The sequence below is a fragment of the Carcharhinus amblyrhynchos genome, chromosome 1, assembly GCF_965287045.1.
Source record: "Carcharhinus amblyrhynchos chromosome 1, sCarAmb.v2.hapA, whole genome shotgun sequence".
Classification (NCBI taxonomy): domain Eukaryota; kingdom Metazoa; phylum Chordata; class Chondrichthyes; order Carcharhiniformes; family Carcharhinidae; genus Carcharhinus; species Carcharhinus amblyrhynchos.
Window position 1 is genome coordinate 5,090,803 of NC_137324.1, and position 16,373 is coordinate 5,107,175.

General features: G+C 46.2%; 1 protein-coding gene across 1 annotated transcript in view; it reads right to left on the reverse strand.

Moving 5' to 3' along the window:
• The window catches only part of LOC145348502 (disintegrin and metalloproteinase domain-containing protein 12-like), a 200,291-nt gene that overhangs the window by 168,706 nt on the left and 15,212 nt on the right, over nucleotides 1–16,373 (reverse strand). The window contains exon 4 of the mRNA XM_080196694.1: nucleotides 4,988–5,066. Coding sequence (XP_080052820.1) covers nucleotides 4,988–5,066 — 79 coding nt within the window. The remainder of the gene's footprint in view (nucleotides 1–4,987; nucleotides 5,067–16,373) is intronic.

Consider the following 16,373-nt stretch of genomic DNA (forward strand, 5'->3'; position numbering starts at 1 on the left):
GTGTCTGACAAATTTACTGGAGTTCTATGAGGATGTGTCTAGGGCAGTGGATAGAGGAGAGCCAGTGGATGTGGTCTTTCTGGATTTTCAGAAGGCGTTTGACAAGGTACCTCACAAGAAGTTATTGCAGAAGGTCAGGGGACATGGAGTTGGGGGTAGGGTGTTAGCGTGGATAGAGGATTGGTTGTCAAATAGGAGGCAGAGAGTGGGGGTCAATGGGTGCTATTCGGATTGGCGGTTGGTAACTAGTGGGGTGCCCCAGGGGTCGGTGCTGGGGCCTCAGCTATTTACCATTTATATAGATGATCTGGAGGAGGGAACCGAGTGCAGGGTGTCGAAATTTGCTGATGACACCAAGATTGGGGGAAAGGCAAATTGTGCGGAGGGTGTGGAGAGTCTACAGAAGGATCTAGATAGGCTGGGCGAATGGGCCAGGAAATGGCAAATGGAATTTAATGTTGGCAAGTGTGAGGTGGTCCACTTTGGTAGGAAGAATGGTAGGAACGACTATTACTTACGTGGCGAAAAACTGCAGCAGGCGACGGTGCAGAGGGACCTCGGGGTCCTTGTGCATGAGTCGCAAAAACCCAGCTTGCAGGTGCAGCAGGTGGTCAGGAAGGCGAATGGGATGCTGGCCTTCATAGCGAGGGGGATTGAATATAAAAGTAGGGAGGTCTTGCTGCAGCTGTATAGGGCATTGGTGAGGCTGCAGCTGGAGTACTGTGTGCAGTTTTGGGCGCCGCACCTGCGCAAGGATATTTTGGCCCTGGAGGGAGTGCAGAGGAGGTTTACTAGGCTGATACCGGAGTTGAGGGGATTGAGCTATGAGGAGAGGCTGAATAAACTAGGCTTGTACTCGTTAGAGTTTAGAAGAATGAGGGGAGATCTCATTGAGACGTATAAGATGATGAATGGGATGGATAGGATAGAGGTGGAGAGACTCTTCCCGCTCAAAAAAGACAGTCGGACTAGGGGGCACAGCCTCAAGATAAAGGGGAGGCGGTTTAGAACGGAGTTGAGGAGGAACTTCTTCACTCAAAGGGTGGTGAATCTCTGGAATTCTCTGCCCGTTGAAGTGGTGGAGGCTGCCTCGCTAAATGTTTTTAAGAAGCGGGTTGATGGGTTCTTGATAAGAGAGGGGATTAAGGGTTATGGGGAGAGGGCGGGAAAGTGGAACTGAGCCACGACAGATCAGCCATGATCTTATTGAATGGCGGGGCAGGCTCGAAGGGCTAGATGGCCTACTCCTGCTCCTATTTCTTATGTTCTTATGTTCTTAGATCCTGGAGAGAGTGCAGAGGAGATATACCAGTATGCTGCCTGGTATGGAAGGGCTGTCTTACGAGGAAAGATTGAAGGAACTTGGGCTGTTTTCCCTTGAGAGACGTCGGCTGAGGGGGGATCTAATAGAGGTTTATAAGATTATGAAGGGGATAGATAGAGTAAATGGTGGTAAGCTTTTTCCGCTATTAGAAATGGATAGAACGAGGGGTCACGGGCTTAGGGTGAGGGGGGCTAGGTATAAGACAAATATTAGAGGGCAGTTTTTCACGCAAAGGGTAGTGGGGGTGTGGAATGCACTGCCGAGTAAGGTGGTGGAAGCAGGCACGCTAGGGTTGTTTAAGAGTCACTTAGACAGCCACATGAGCGGTCTACATATAGGGGGATATAGCAGGCCTTACTAAACATTGTAGGCTTGGGATTCCGTTTTGCCTCAGGGATGTTACAGTCTTTGCCTGTTTAATAATGAATTTTTTGTCTCCACAGGCATTTAAGTCCACCTTGTTGACCAGCAAGGGGCATGCATGCGGCAGGTTGTAGTGGGCTGCTCTTGGACGTTGCTTCGGGGGTTGCCTATTGCTTCATGTCGTTAGTGTGCTTAAACTGGACCATCTCGAGGGCAACATGACAGCTCAGAGACTATCTCTGTTGCTGTGCGGACACATGGATTTGGGCCTGTGTCTGTGGGAGTTTGCGCGTTCTCCCCGTGGTTGCGTGGGTTTCCTCCGGGTGCTCCGGTTTCCTCCCACATCCCAAAGATGCGCTTTTAGGCTGATTGATTGGGTAACAAATTGTCCCTATATTGGACCTCCCTGATCCTTGCACATTAGGCGTAGACTAAAATCATGAATAGGTCACTGAGACAATGGGACGGCGGCGCGGGCTCGTTGGGCCGAAGGGCCTGTTTCCCGTGCTGTGTTGTTCTTTGTTCTTTGTTCACTTCTGCTGAAGATTGCTGCAATGCTTCAGCCTTGTCTTTTGCACTGATGTGCTGGGCTCCTTCACCATTGATGCAAATAAATAAATCAATGACTATGAAGAGCATTCAAAATCCTGAATCTCCCACTGTCAACGTTCTTGGGGTTACCATTCACCAGAAACTCAACTAGACTCACCACATAAACACAGTGGCTACAAGAGCAGGTCAGAGGCTAGGAATACTTCAATGAGTAACTCACCTCCTGGCTCCCCAAACCTAGTAAAAAGTCTGACAACACCAGGTTTTAGTCCAACCTATTTATTTGATAATATACTCACTAGCTTTCGGGGTTACCCCCTTCATCAGCATTCACCTGACGAAGGGGGTAACCCCGAAAGCTAGTGAGTATATTATCAAATAAATAGGTTGGACTAAAACCTGGTGTTGTCAGACTTTTTACTGTGTTTACGCCAGTCCAACGCCGGCATACCCACATCATGGTCCCCAAACCTATCCACCATCTACATGGCACAAGTCAGGAGTGTGATGGAATACTTGCCTGGATGGGTGCAGCTGCAACAACACTCAGAAAGCTTGACACCATCCAGGACAAAGCAGCCCAATTAATTGGCACCACATCCACAAACATCCACTCCTCCACCGAGCAGCAGTGTGTACTATCTACAAGATGCACTGCAGCATTTCACCAAAGATCCTTAGACAGCACCTTCCAAACCCACAACCACTTCCATTTAGAAGGACAAGGACAGCAGACCAATAGGAACACTACCATCTGTAAGTTCCCCACCAAGCCACTGATCATCCTGACTTGGAATCACTGTTCCTTCACAGTCGCTGGAACAAAATCCTGGAATTCCTTCCCTAACAGCATTGTGGGTCAACCTACAGCACATGGGCTACCGTGATTCAAGAAGGCAGTTCACCACCATCTTCTCAACGGCAACTAGGGATGGGCAGTAAATGCTGACCAGCCAGCGACACCCATGTCCCACAAATGAATTTTTTTTTAAATTCCAGCAAGAATTTAACAAGTTTAACACTTTTGTTAACTCTTGCAACAGCCATAATAGGAAATGGTTGCCCACTTAATCAGAATTGGCTGTAAATTGCTGAGATGTTATTTATGGAGCCACAGGAGAGGAAATTAATTCAGATGGCCAAAAGCTTGATCAAAGTGGTGGGTTTTATGGGGTGTCTTATAACAGGATAAAGAGGGGCAGAGAGATGGAGAGGGTGGGGCATTCTAGAGCTTGGACCTGAAGCAAGTGAAGGCATAGCCCCCCAACGGTGGAGCAATGAAATTTGGGATGCACATAATGCCAGAGATAGGGGAGAGCAGAGAGTTGGAGCGTTCTGCAGAATACTAAGATCAGAAGAGCAAGGAGGGACATTTTATAGAATACCTTCATTCTTTATTATACAAGAATAGAAAAAGGCAGTTTAAGGAACACACTGCTGAGTTTTAGAACAAAGAACAATACAGCACAGGAAACAGGGCCTTCAGCCGTCCAAGCCTGCGCTGCTCATTGGTCCAACTAGACCATTCTTCTGTATCCCTCCATTCCCAGTCTGTTCATGTGACTATCCAGATAAGTCTTAAACGATCCCAGCGTGTCCGCCTCCACCACCCTGCTTAGCAGTGCATTCCAGGCCCCCACCACCCTCTGTGTAAAACACGTCCCTCTGATACCTGAGTTAAACCTCGCCCCCCCTCACCTTGAACCTGTGACCCCTCGTGTTTGTCACCTCCAACCTGGGAAAAAACTTCCGATTGTTCACTCTATCCATACCCCTCATAATTTTATACACCTCTATTAAGTCTCCCCTCATTCTCCGTCTTTCCAGGGAGAACAACCCCAGTTTACCTAATCTCTCCTCATAGCTAAGACCTTCCATACCAGGCAACATCCTGGTAAACCTTCTCTATACTCTCTCCAAAGCCTCCACGTCTTTCTGGTAGTGAGGCGACCAGAACTGGACACTCCAAATGTGGCCTAACCAATGTTCTATACTGCTGTAACATCAGATGCCAATTTTTATACTCTATACCGCATCCTATAAAGGCAAGCATGCCATATGCCTTCTTCACCACCTTCTCCACTTGTGCTGCCACCTTCAAAGATCTGTGTACTTGCACACCCAGGTCCCTCTGTGCGTCTATACTTTTGATGGTTCAAAATGAATCTTCTAAATGAATCTAAATAAATGATGGCTTAATGAATCTTCTGAATGTTGAGTAATAACACCTAATGCCAAAGAAAGAGTCATATAACAGTCTTTTAGTGGACATTGAAAATATCTCCTTTGCAAAATGGTGTAGGGAATGAAAGTCAGAGATCAGGAGGGTGGAACTCAGACAATTGTAATGTACATTCCTTTATGACAGAATCATTTGTAATCTCAATGTTGGTCAGGAGCATCTCAATTTACTTCACCTTTCATAAACCTCTGACTTGAAAGTACTAATATGTGCAGGGACTGCAATCTATACAAAACTAAATTGGATTCCTAGTGGTTAAGAATAGCATTGAGCCAATTTGCAATTTCTTCATTGCTGAAGACATTCTAACAATCAGGTCAGGGACAGAGGAATAGAGACTGGGGCGAGGTAAAGAGGGGCCTTAATATCCATGGTTCACAGATCCATTATCCACCAGAGAGATGGGGAGGGGATAGCAGAGAAATTAAAGAACAAAATCTGTCCACCTTCAGTATTTAAAAATCAATTGATTTAAATCTGGTTTCAGTTTGCAAGAGATTTCTCACCCGTTTAGTGTCCTTTTCTGTCACTAGTGTCCCATTTGAATCATAGTATGACACTTGGAATCCCCTTGGCAAAAGGAATCTGTGGAAAAAAAACCAGAAAGGAACAAGGTTTGACAGAAATAGAGTGAATGGCAGAGTCACTGCTCCGTGCATTTAGACACACTCCTACACAATAAAGTATTGTTAATCAGAGTTCCATGCTAATGCTGATGCATTATCACAACTACCTTTGTCTATTGAGTAGATATCACCAACTAGTTTTGCTAATATTCCTTATTTTTCCACAATAAATCATTTGCCTGCGGCAGCTTCTCAAGTTCAGACACACCAGAAATGATCCCATGTAAGGGAAGTTGATGGATGTGTTATTGAAAGTGGTGTGAAGTTGAGTAGAGTAGTTGTAGATTGGTGTTTGTAAAATTGCAAAATGCATGGTCTCATTAAAACGGAGGGGCTTTTTTGTGCTTAGAATTTATTTTTTTAAAATGCAAGTACAAATAGAGAGCCCAAAATGAATCAAATCAAATCTTTGTTTTGAATTGTGTAAGAAATTAAACCAGTTTTGCCAAAACGATGGCTGGTACCCACTTTTGATTTATTATTGTCACGTGTATTAACAAACAGTGAAAAGTATCGTTTCTTGCACACTATACAGACAAAACATACCGTTCATAGAGAAGGAAACGAGACAGTGCAGAATGTAATGTTACAGTCATAGCTTGTGTGTGGAGAAAGATCAACTTAATGCAAGGTAAGTCCATTCAAAGGTTTGATGGCAGCAGGGAAGAACCTATTCTTGAGTTGGTTGGTATATAACCTCAGACTTTTCTACCTTTTTCCCAAAGGAAGAAGGTGGAACAGAGAATGTCTGGGGTGTGTGGGGTCCTTAATTATGCTGGCTGCTTTGCCGAGGCAGTGGGAAGTGTAGACAGAGTCAATGGATGGGAGGCTGGTTTGCGTGATGGATTGGGCTATATTCACAACCTTTTGTCGTTTCTTGCAATCTTGGACAGAGCAGGAGCCGTACCAAGCTGTGCCATAACCTGAAAGAATGCTTTCTATGGGGCATCTGGAAAAGCTGGTGAGAGTCGTAGATGATATGCCAAATTTCCTTAGTGTCTTGAGAAAGTGGAGGCGTTGGTGGACTTTCTTAACTATAATGTCGGCATGGGGGGCCAGAACAGATTGTTGGTGATCTGAACACCTAAAAACTTAAAACTCTCGACCCTTTCTACTTCATCCCCATTGATGTAGAAAAAGGCATGTTCACCTCTACACTTCCGGGAGTCAATGACAATCTTTCACTTTGTTGACATTCAGGGAGAGATTATTGTTGCCATACCAATTCACCAGATTCTCTATCTCATTCCTGTACTCTGTCTCATCATTGTTTAAGATCCAACCCACTACGGTGGTGTCATATCTCAAACTTGAAAATTGAGTTGAAGGAGGCATATAAGAGTAAGGGGCTGAGAACACAGCCTTGTGGGGCACTGCTGTTGAGGATGATCACAGTAAGAAGTCTGACAACACCAGGTTTAAGTCCAACCAATTTATTTGATAGTAAACTCACAAGTTTTCAAGGTTAAACTCTTTGTCAGGTGAATAGAGAGTTCTGGCCTCAGACAGAGCATATAAAGCACACACAGTTTACAGATTACTGATTAGAATGCGAATCTTTACACCTAACCTGCTATTCAAGTCTTAAAGTGGCCAACAATGTGACTGGAAGGAGCACTAATCACAGGTTAAAGAGATGTGTGTTGTCTCCAGTCAGTACAGTAAGTGAGGTTTTGCAAACCTCAAAGATCTTAACATAAGAACATAACATAAGAAATAGGATCAGGAGTAGGCCAACTAGCCCTTCGAGCCTGCCCCGCCATTCAATAAGATCATGGCTGATCTGTCGTGGCTCAGTTCCACATTCCCGCCCTCTCCCCATAACCCTTAATCCCCTCGCTTATCAAAAACCCATCAACCCGCGTCTTAAAAATATTTAGCGAGGTAGCCTCCACCACTTCAACGGGCAGACAATTCCAGAGATTCACCACCCTTTGAGTGAAGAACTTCCTCCTCAACTCTGTTCTAAACCGCCCTCCCTTTATCTTGAGGCTGTGCCCCCTAGTCCTGCTATCCTTTCTGAGCGGGAAGAGTCTCTCCACCTCTATCCTATCCATCCCATTCATCATCTTATACATCTCAATGAGATCTCCCTTCATTCTTCTAAACTCTAACGAGTACAAGCCTAATTTATTCAGCCTCTCCTCATAGCTCAACCCCCTCAACTCCGGCATCAGCCGAGTAAACCTCCTCTGCACTCCCTCCAAGGCCAAAATATCCTTGCGTAAGTACGGCGCCCAAAACTGCACACAGTATTCCAGCTGCGGCCTCACCAATGCCCTATACAGCCGCAGCAAGACCTCCCTACTTTTATATTCAATCCCCCTCGCGATGAAGGCCAGCATCCCATTCGCCTTCCTGACCACCTGCTGCACCTGCAAGCTGGGTTTTTGCGACTCATGCACAAGGACCCCGAGGTCCCTCTGCACCGTCGCCTGCTGCAGTTTTTCTCCACGTAAGTAATAATCCTTCCTACCATTATTCCTACCAAAGTGGACCACCTTGCACTTGCCAACATTAAATTCCATTTGCCATTTCCTGGCCCATTCGCCCAGCCTATCTAGATCCTTCTGTAGACTCTCCACACCCTCCGCACAACTTGTCTTTCCACCAATTTTGGTGTCATCAGCAAATTTCGACACCATACACTCGGTTCCCTCCTCCAGATCATCTATATAAATGGTAAATAGCTGAGGCCCCAGCACCGACCCCTGGGGCACTCCACTAGTCACCATCTGCCAATCCGAATAGCACCCATTGACCCCCACTCTCTGCCTCCTGTTTGACAACCAGTCCTCTATCCACGCTAACACCCTACCCCCAACTCCATGCCCCCTGACCTTCTGCAATAACCTCTTGTGAGGTACCTTGTCAAACGCCTTCTGAAAATCAAGAAAGACCACATCCACCGGCTCTCCTCTATCCACTGCCCTAGACATATCCTCATAGAACTCCAGTAAATTTGTCAGACACGACTTCCCTTTAACGAAACCGTGCTGCGTCTGCTCTATCAAGCAGTTCCCCTCAAGATGCCTAGCTATTTCCTCCTTGATGACGGATTCTAACATTTTACCTACAACAGACGTTAAACTAACCGGCCTATAATTCCCCGCCTTTTGCCTGGCACCCTTCTTAAACAACGGCGTAACATTAGCCGTTTTCCAATCTTCCGGCACTTCCCCAGAATCCAGCGACGTCTGGAAAATAACCACCAAGGCATCCACTATCACCTCCGCCATTTCTTTCAGGACCCTCGGATGCATTCCATCCGGTCCTGGCGACTTGTCCACAATCAGCCCCTCCAGTCTGTCGAGCACCACCTCTCTAGTAACAGTAATGTCATCGAGACCCTCCAGTCCTACCACCTTTCCATCTCTAACATCCGGCAAATTATTCACGTCCTCCTCCGTGAAGACCGAAACAAAAAAGTTATTCAAGACCTCAGCCATATCCCCATCCCCTACCACTAAGTCCCCCTTCTCATCCTCTAAGGGACCACCGTTCACCCTAGCCAGCCTCTTCCTTTTTATATATTTATAAAAACTCTTGCTATCCTTTTTTATATTAAGCGCTAGCCCAGCTTCATAGTTTCTCCTACCCTTCTTTATCAACTTCTTTGTCAATCTTTGTTGACATTTAAACCTCTCCCAATCCTCTTCTCGCCCACTACTCTTAGCTACTCTAAACGCCTCCGCTTTTAACACTTTCCTTCACCTCCTTCGTTATCCACGGCTTATTACCTCTCCTCCTACGGTCCTTTTTGACCATCGGAATAAATTTCTGCTGAGCACCAAGAAAGATCTCCTTAAAGATCCTCCACTGCTCCTCAGCAGACCTACCTTCCAACGCGCTCCCCCAGTCCACATTCGCCAATTCTTCTCTCATCCTACCGTACTCCCCTCTGTTCAAACAAAGGACGCAACAGGGCTTTAAACTAAATAGGGGGGGAGGGTGTGAGGTAGGTGACATTACGGGGTCTAAAGTTAAGGAGACGGTACAGGTAAGGATAGAGGCCGAGGATGTCCCAATAATAGAGGGAGTAAGGGGCGTGACTATGGTTGGTGGCGTTCCAGCAAATAAGGTCCAGGTGAAGGCTGGGATGAAGGCGCTTTATCTGAATGCGCGAAGCATTAGGAATAAAGTGGATGAGTTGGTGGCGCAGATCGACACAAATGGATATGATCTGGTGGCCATTACAGAGACGTGGCTGCAAGGTGACAGGGACTGGGAGCTGAATGTCCAGGGGTATCAAGTGTTTAGGAAGGATAGGCGGGAGGGAAAAGTGGGGGGCATAGCTCTGCTGATTAACCATAGCATCAGGGTGGTAGCAAGGGATGATATTGGAGCCAAGGAGCAGAACGTGGAATCGTTGTGGGTAGAGATTAGGAACAGCAAAGGGAGGAAGACGCTGGTGGGAGTCGTCCATAGGCCCCCGAATAATGATCTGGAGGTGGGGCGGGCTGTTAACGCGCAAATAAGTGCGGCGTGCAGGAATGGGGCGGCCGTAGTTATGGGGGATTTCAATCTGCATATTGATTGGTCGACCCATGTTGGACGCGGTGGGCTCGAGGAGGAGTTCTTGGAATGCTGCCGGGATAGTTTCCTGGAACAGTGTGTGTTGGAGCCGACGAGGGAGCGAGCTATCTTGGATCTGGTGCTATGTAATGAGGCGGGTAGAATTAGGGAACTTGCGGTGAAGGATCCTCTTGGGGAGAGTGATCATTGTATGGTGGAGTTTCTGGTGCAGATGGAGGAGGAGAAAGTGGGTTCCCAGACACGCGTCCTTTGTTTGAACAGAGGGGAGTACGGTAGGATGAGAGAAGAATTGGCGAATGTGGACTGGGGGAGCGCGTTGGAAGGTAGGTCTGCTGAGGAGCAGTGGAGGATCTTTAAGGAGATCTTTCTTGGTGCTCAGCAGAAATTTATTCCGATGGTCAAAAAGGACCGTAGGAGGAGAGGTAATAAGCCGTGGATCATGTCGCACTATCTGTAACCCCCGTGACTTGCCTGGGTTTGCAAAACCTCACTTACTGTACTGTCTGGAGACAATACACATCTCTTTAACCTGTGATCAGTGCTCCTTCCACTCACATTGTCGGCCACTTTAAGACTTGAACAGCAGGTTAGGTGTAAAGATTTGCATTCTAATCAGTAATCTGTAAACTGTCTGTGCTTTATATGCTCTGTCTGAGGCCAGAACTCTCCAATTCACCTGACGAAGAGTTTAACCTCGAAAGCTTGTGAGTTTACTATCAAATAAATTGGTTGGACTTAAACCTGGTGTTGTCAGACTTCTTACTGTGTTTACCCCAGTCCAACGCCGGGATCTCCACATCATGACTACTGTTGAGGATGATCACAGATGAGATGTTGTTGCCTATCCTTACTGATGGTGGTCTGTGGGTTAAGAAGTCCATTTCTGACTTGTGGCATAATTATGCGGTAAAATGCGGTCTGATTGTTGAAATGAGCATTGTTTTGTCCTCACTTCTTGTCTCGCAACTTGAGATTGTTGTTGATGCTGTACTATATCTGAAGTGTCTGGAGGTAATAACAGATCAAACAGAAAATTCTCAACTTTCTCTTTAAAAGTAGTAATGCAAGAGAACTTTAGGTAGTCGCATGAGTAGTGTTGCTATAAGATGCCCAAAAACTATTCAAACAACCTGATAATGAACACTGCTCTCTTGAAGCTTTCAAAGAATATTCAAAGATTGTACAAATCTTTCAGCTAATCCAGTGGTTCATGGATGATAAGGTGTTTATTTTTATGCTGAATACCATTTATTTTGAGATGAACCTCAAATTCTTATAAACTGTGAATCATTATCACTAATGATCTGTTCCAGTTTATCAAATCTTGCAAAAAATTCATCAAGATTTTCGGTGGTTGGTTCAGTTGAGCACATCTCATGCTAACCTTCTTTCCTTGTCTATGAACGGTATGCTTTGTCTGCATAGCTCACAAGAAACAACACTTTTCACTGTATACTAATACTTGTGACAATAATAATTCAAATCAAATCAAATCTTTGGTTTAAGAACATTAGAACATAAAAACTAGAGGCAAGAGTCTGGCCCCTCGAACCTCTCCGCCACTCACTATGATCATGGCTGATAGTTTCATGGACTCAGCTCCACCTACCCGCTCACTTACTATAACCCTTAATTCCGTGAAGCTAGCCTGGGATGCTAGCTTGGTCTGGTACTGTTTGTTGGCATCTTTGATGGATCGGATGGAATGCATCCAAGGGTCCTGAAAGAAATGGTGGAGGTGATAGTGGATGCCTTGGTGGTTATTTTCCAGACGTCGCTGGATTCCGGGGAAGTGCCGGAAGATTGGAAAACGGCTAATGTTACACCATTGTTTAAGAAGGGTGCCAGGCAAAAGGCGGGGAATTATAGGCCGGTTAGTTTAACGTCTGTTGTAGGTAAAATGTTAGAATCCGTCATCAAGGAGGAAATAGCTAGGCATCTTGAGGGGAACTGCTTGATAGAGCAGACGCAGCACGGTTTCATTAAAGGGAAGTCGTGTCTGACAAATTTACTGGAGTTCTATGAGGATGTGACTAGGGTGGTGGATAGAAGAGGGGCGGTGGATAGCAGAGAGCCGGTGGATGTGGTCTTTCTTGATTTTCAGAAGGTGTTTGACAAGGTACCTCACAAGAGGTTATTGCAGAAGGTAAGGGGGCATGGAGTTGGGGGTAGGGTGTTAGCGTGGATAGAGGACTGGTTGTCAAACAGGAGGCAGAGAGTGGGGGTCAATGGGTGCTATTCGGATTGGCAGATGGTGACTAGTGGAGTGCCCCAGGGGTCGGTGCTGGGGCCTCAGCTATTTACCATTTATATAGATGATCTGGAGGAGGGAACCGAGTGTAGGGTGTCGAAATTTGCTGATGACACCAAAATTGGTGGAAAGGCAAATTGTGCGGAGGGTGTGGAGAGTCTACAGAAGGATCTAGATAGGCTGGGCGAATGGGCCAGGAAATGGCAAATGGAATTTAATGTTGGCAAGTGCGAGGTGGTCCACTTTGGTAGGAATAATGGTAGGAAGGATTATTACTTATGTGAAGAAAAACTGCAGCAGGCGACGGTGCAGAGGAACCTCGGGGTCCTTGTGCATGAGTCGCAAAAACCCAGCTTGCAGGTGCAGCAGGTGGTCAGGAAGGCGAATGGGATGCTGGCCTTCATCGCGAGGGGGATTGAATATAAAAGTAGGGAGGTCTTGCTGCGGCTGTATAGGGCATTGGTGAGGCCGCAGCTGGAGTACTGTGTGCAGTTTTGGGCGCCGTACTTACGCAAGGATATTTTGGCCTTGGAGGGAGTGCAGAGGAGGTTTACTAGGCTGATGCCGGAGTTGAGGGGGTTGAGCTATGAGGAGAGGCTGAATAAATTAGGCTTGTACTCGTTAGAGTTTAGAAGAATGAGGGGAGATCTCATTGAGACGTATAAGATGGTGAATGGGATGGATAGGATAGAGGTGGAGAGACTCTTCCCGCTCAGAAAGGATAGCAGGACTAGGGGGCACAGCCTCAAGATAAAGGGGGGGCAGTTTAGAACGGAGTTGAGGAGGAACTTCTTCACTCAAAGGGTGGTGAATCTCTGGAATTCTCTGCCCGTTGAAGTGGTGGAGGCTACCTCGCTAAATATTTTTAAGACGCGGGTTGATGGGTTTTTGATAAGCGAGGGGATTAAGGGTTATGGGGAGAGGGCGGGAATGTGGAACTGAGCCACGACAGATCAGCCATGATCTTACTGAATGGCGGGGCAGGCTCGAAGGGCTAGTTGGCCTACTCCTGCTCCTATTTCTTATGTTCTTGTGTTCTTATGTTCTCTGTAGATCATATCTGGCTTTCTTATATAAGTTAGGGTTGCCTGACTTAAACGCCTCAGACCTGGACTTCAGCAAGCAGTAGATGTCCCTGTTGATCCATGGTTTCAGGTTGGGAAATATGCGGATTTGTTTCATTGGCACAGTTTTCGACATACTTAATAATGAAGTCTGTTACAGTAGTGGTGTACTTATTCAGGCTGGTCGCTGAATTCTTAAATATTGAACTGTCTATCAACTTGAAGATAAACTAGTTTGACAATATCATGCTGACCAATTGTTGTCAATTGTTGCGCGGCATGGTAGCACGGTGGTTAGCACTGCTGCTTCACAGCTCTAGGAACCTGTGTTTGATTCCCAGCTTGGGTCACTGTCTGTGTGGAGTTTGCACATTCTCCTCGTGTCTGCGTGGGTTTCCTCCAGGTGCTCTGTTCTCCTCCCACAATCCAAAGATGTGCAGGTTAGGTTGGCTAGCCATGCTAAAGTTGTCCCTTAGTATCCTGAGACGTGTAGGTTAAAGGGATTAGTGGGTAAATATGTAGGGATATGAGGGTAGAGCCTGGGTGGGATTGTGGTCGGTGCAGACTCGATGGGCCAAATTGCCTCTTTCTGCACTGTAGGGTATCTATGATCAATGATCTGAAAGTGATTTCTTAGAATCACCTCCAAAAGAACATAAGAACTAGGGGCAGGACTAGGTCATCTGGCCCCTCGAGCCTGCTCCGCCATTCAATAAGATCATGGCTGATCTTTTCGTGGACTCAGCTCCACTTACCCGCCCGTTTAGCATAACCCTTAATTCCTTTCTTGTTCAAAAATTTATCTATCTTTGCCTTAAAAATATTCAATGAGGTAGCCTCAACTGTTTCACTAGGCAGGGAATTCCACAGATTCACAACGCTTCATGAGGCAACGTTCCTCCTCAACTCAGTCCTAAATCTGCTTCCCCTTATTTTGGGGCCATGCCCCTAGTTCTAGTTTCATCCACCAGTGGAAACAACCTCCCTGCTTCTATTTTATCTATTCCCATCATACCAACGTCCTTGGTCCCCTTAGTCTGCTGTGAATACGACTATAAAACATAGAACATAGAACACTACAGCACAAACAGGCCCTTCGGCCCACGAGTTGCGCCGAACACACCTACCAATCTATAGACCTATCTATAACCCCCAATCCCATTAAACCCCATATACTCATCCAGAAGTCTTTTAAAAGACCCCAGCGAGTTCGCCTCCACCACCACTGACGGCAGCCGATTCCGTTCACTCACCACCCTTTGAGTGAAAAACTTACCCCTAACATCACTTCTGTACTTTCCTCCCCGCACCTTAAATCTGTGTCCTCTCGTAGCGACCATTTCAACCCGGGGAAATAGCCTCTGAGAATCCACCCTATCTATTCCTCTCAACATTTTATAAACTTCTATCAGGTCGCCTCTCAACCTTCGTCTCTCTAGGGAAAAGAGTCCCAGCTCCCTCAACCTAACTTCATAAGGCATGCCTCCCAGTCCAGGCAACATCCTTGTAAATCTCCTCTGTACCCTTTCAATAGCTTCTACATCTTTCCTATAGTGAGGCGACCAGAACTGCACACAGTATTCCAAATGAAGCCTGACAAGGGTCTTATAAAGTTGCAGCATTACCTCCCGACTCCTAAACTCAATCCCTCGATTAATGAAGGCCAGTACACCATACGCCTTCTTGACCACCTCCTCCACCTGCGAGGCCGATTTAAGAGTCCTGTGGACCCGGACCCCAAGATCCTTCTGCTCTTCAACACTACTAAGACTCTTAAAAAAAAGAGTCTTATAAAAAAAAATGACTATAAATACGACTATCAAAAAAAGTTGATTCGCTGGTTAAAAAGAAAAAGGAGGCTTATGTCCGGATGAGACTTGAGGGCTCAGGTAGTGCACTAGAAAGCTTTAAATTGGCTAGGAGGGAGTTAAAGAGTGAGTTAAGAAGGGCTAAAAGAGGACATGAGAAGACTTCGGCTGATAGGATTAAGGAGAATCCTAAGGCGTTCTATAGATATGTTAAGAACAGAAGGTTGGTTAGGGCAAGATTAGGGCCAGTTAGAGACAGCAGTGGGAAGTTATGTGTGGAACCGGAAGAGATTGGAGAGGCATTGAACCAATATTTCTCTTCGGTGTTCACACAGGGGGACATAAATGTAGCTGTGGAGAACACTGGGTTACAGGGTTGTAAACTGGACAGTATTGCAGTTGATAAGGGGGAGGTGCTAGATATTCTTGAGGGTTTGAAAATAGATAAGTCCCCTGGGCCGGACGGGATTTACCCTAGGATTCTCTGGGAGGCAAGAGAGGCGATTGCAGAGCCTCTGGCTCTGATCTTCAGGTCGTCGTTGGTCACAGGTATAGTGCCAGAAGATTGGAGGATAGCGAATGTTGTCCCATTGTTTAAGAAGGGGAACAGAGACTTCCCCGGGAATTATAGACCGGTGAGTCTTACTTCTGTTGTGGGCAAGGTTTTAGAAAAAATTATTAGGGATAGGATTTATAGTTATTTGGAGAGTAATGAATTGATTGGAGATAGTCAGCATGGTTTTGTGGAGGGTAGGTCGTGCCTTACTAACCTTATTGAGTTTTTTGAGAAAGTGACCAAAGAGGTGGATGGGGGTAAGGCAGTTGACGTGGTATATATGGACTTTAGTAAGGCCTTTGATAAGGTTCACCATGGAAGGCTTCTGCAGAAAATGCAGATGTATGGGATTGAGGGTGATTTAGGTAATTGGATCAGGAATTGGCTAGCAGATAGGAGACAGAGGGTGGTGGTTGATGGTAAGTATTCGTCATGGAGTTCAGTTATGAGTGGTGTGCCTCAGGGATCTGTTTTGGGGCCACTGCTGTTTGTAATTTTTATTAATGATCTGGATGAGGGTATAGTTGGGTGGATTAGTAAATTTGCTGATGACACCAAAGTCGGAGGTGTGGTAGATAGTGAGGAAGGGTGTCATAGTTTACAGGGAGACTTAGACAAGTTGCAGAGCTGGGCCGAGAGGTGGCAGATGGAGTTTAATGCGGAGAAGTGTGAGGTAATTCACTTTGGCAGGAATAACAGATGTGTCGAGTATAGGGCTAACGGGAGGACTCTGAATAGTGTGGATGAACAGAGGGATCTAAGTGTATGTGTACATAGATCCCTGAAAGTTGGGAATCAAGTAGATAGGGTTGTTAGGAAGGCATACGGTGTCTTGGCGTTTATTGGTAGGGGGATTGAATTTAGGAGCCGCAGTGTCATGTTGCAACTGTACAAAACTCTGGTGCGGCCGCACTTGGAGTATTGTGTGCAGTTCTGGTCCCCACATTATAGGAAGGATGTGGAGGCTTTGGAGAGGGTGCAGAGGAGGTTTACCAGGATGTTGCCTGGTATGGAGGGGAGGTCCTATGAGGAGAGACTGAGGGATTTGAGG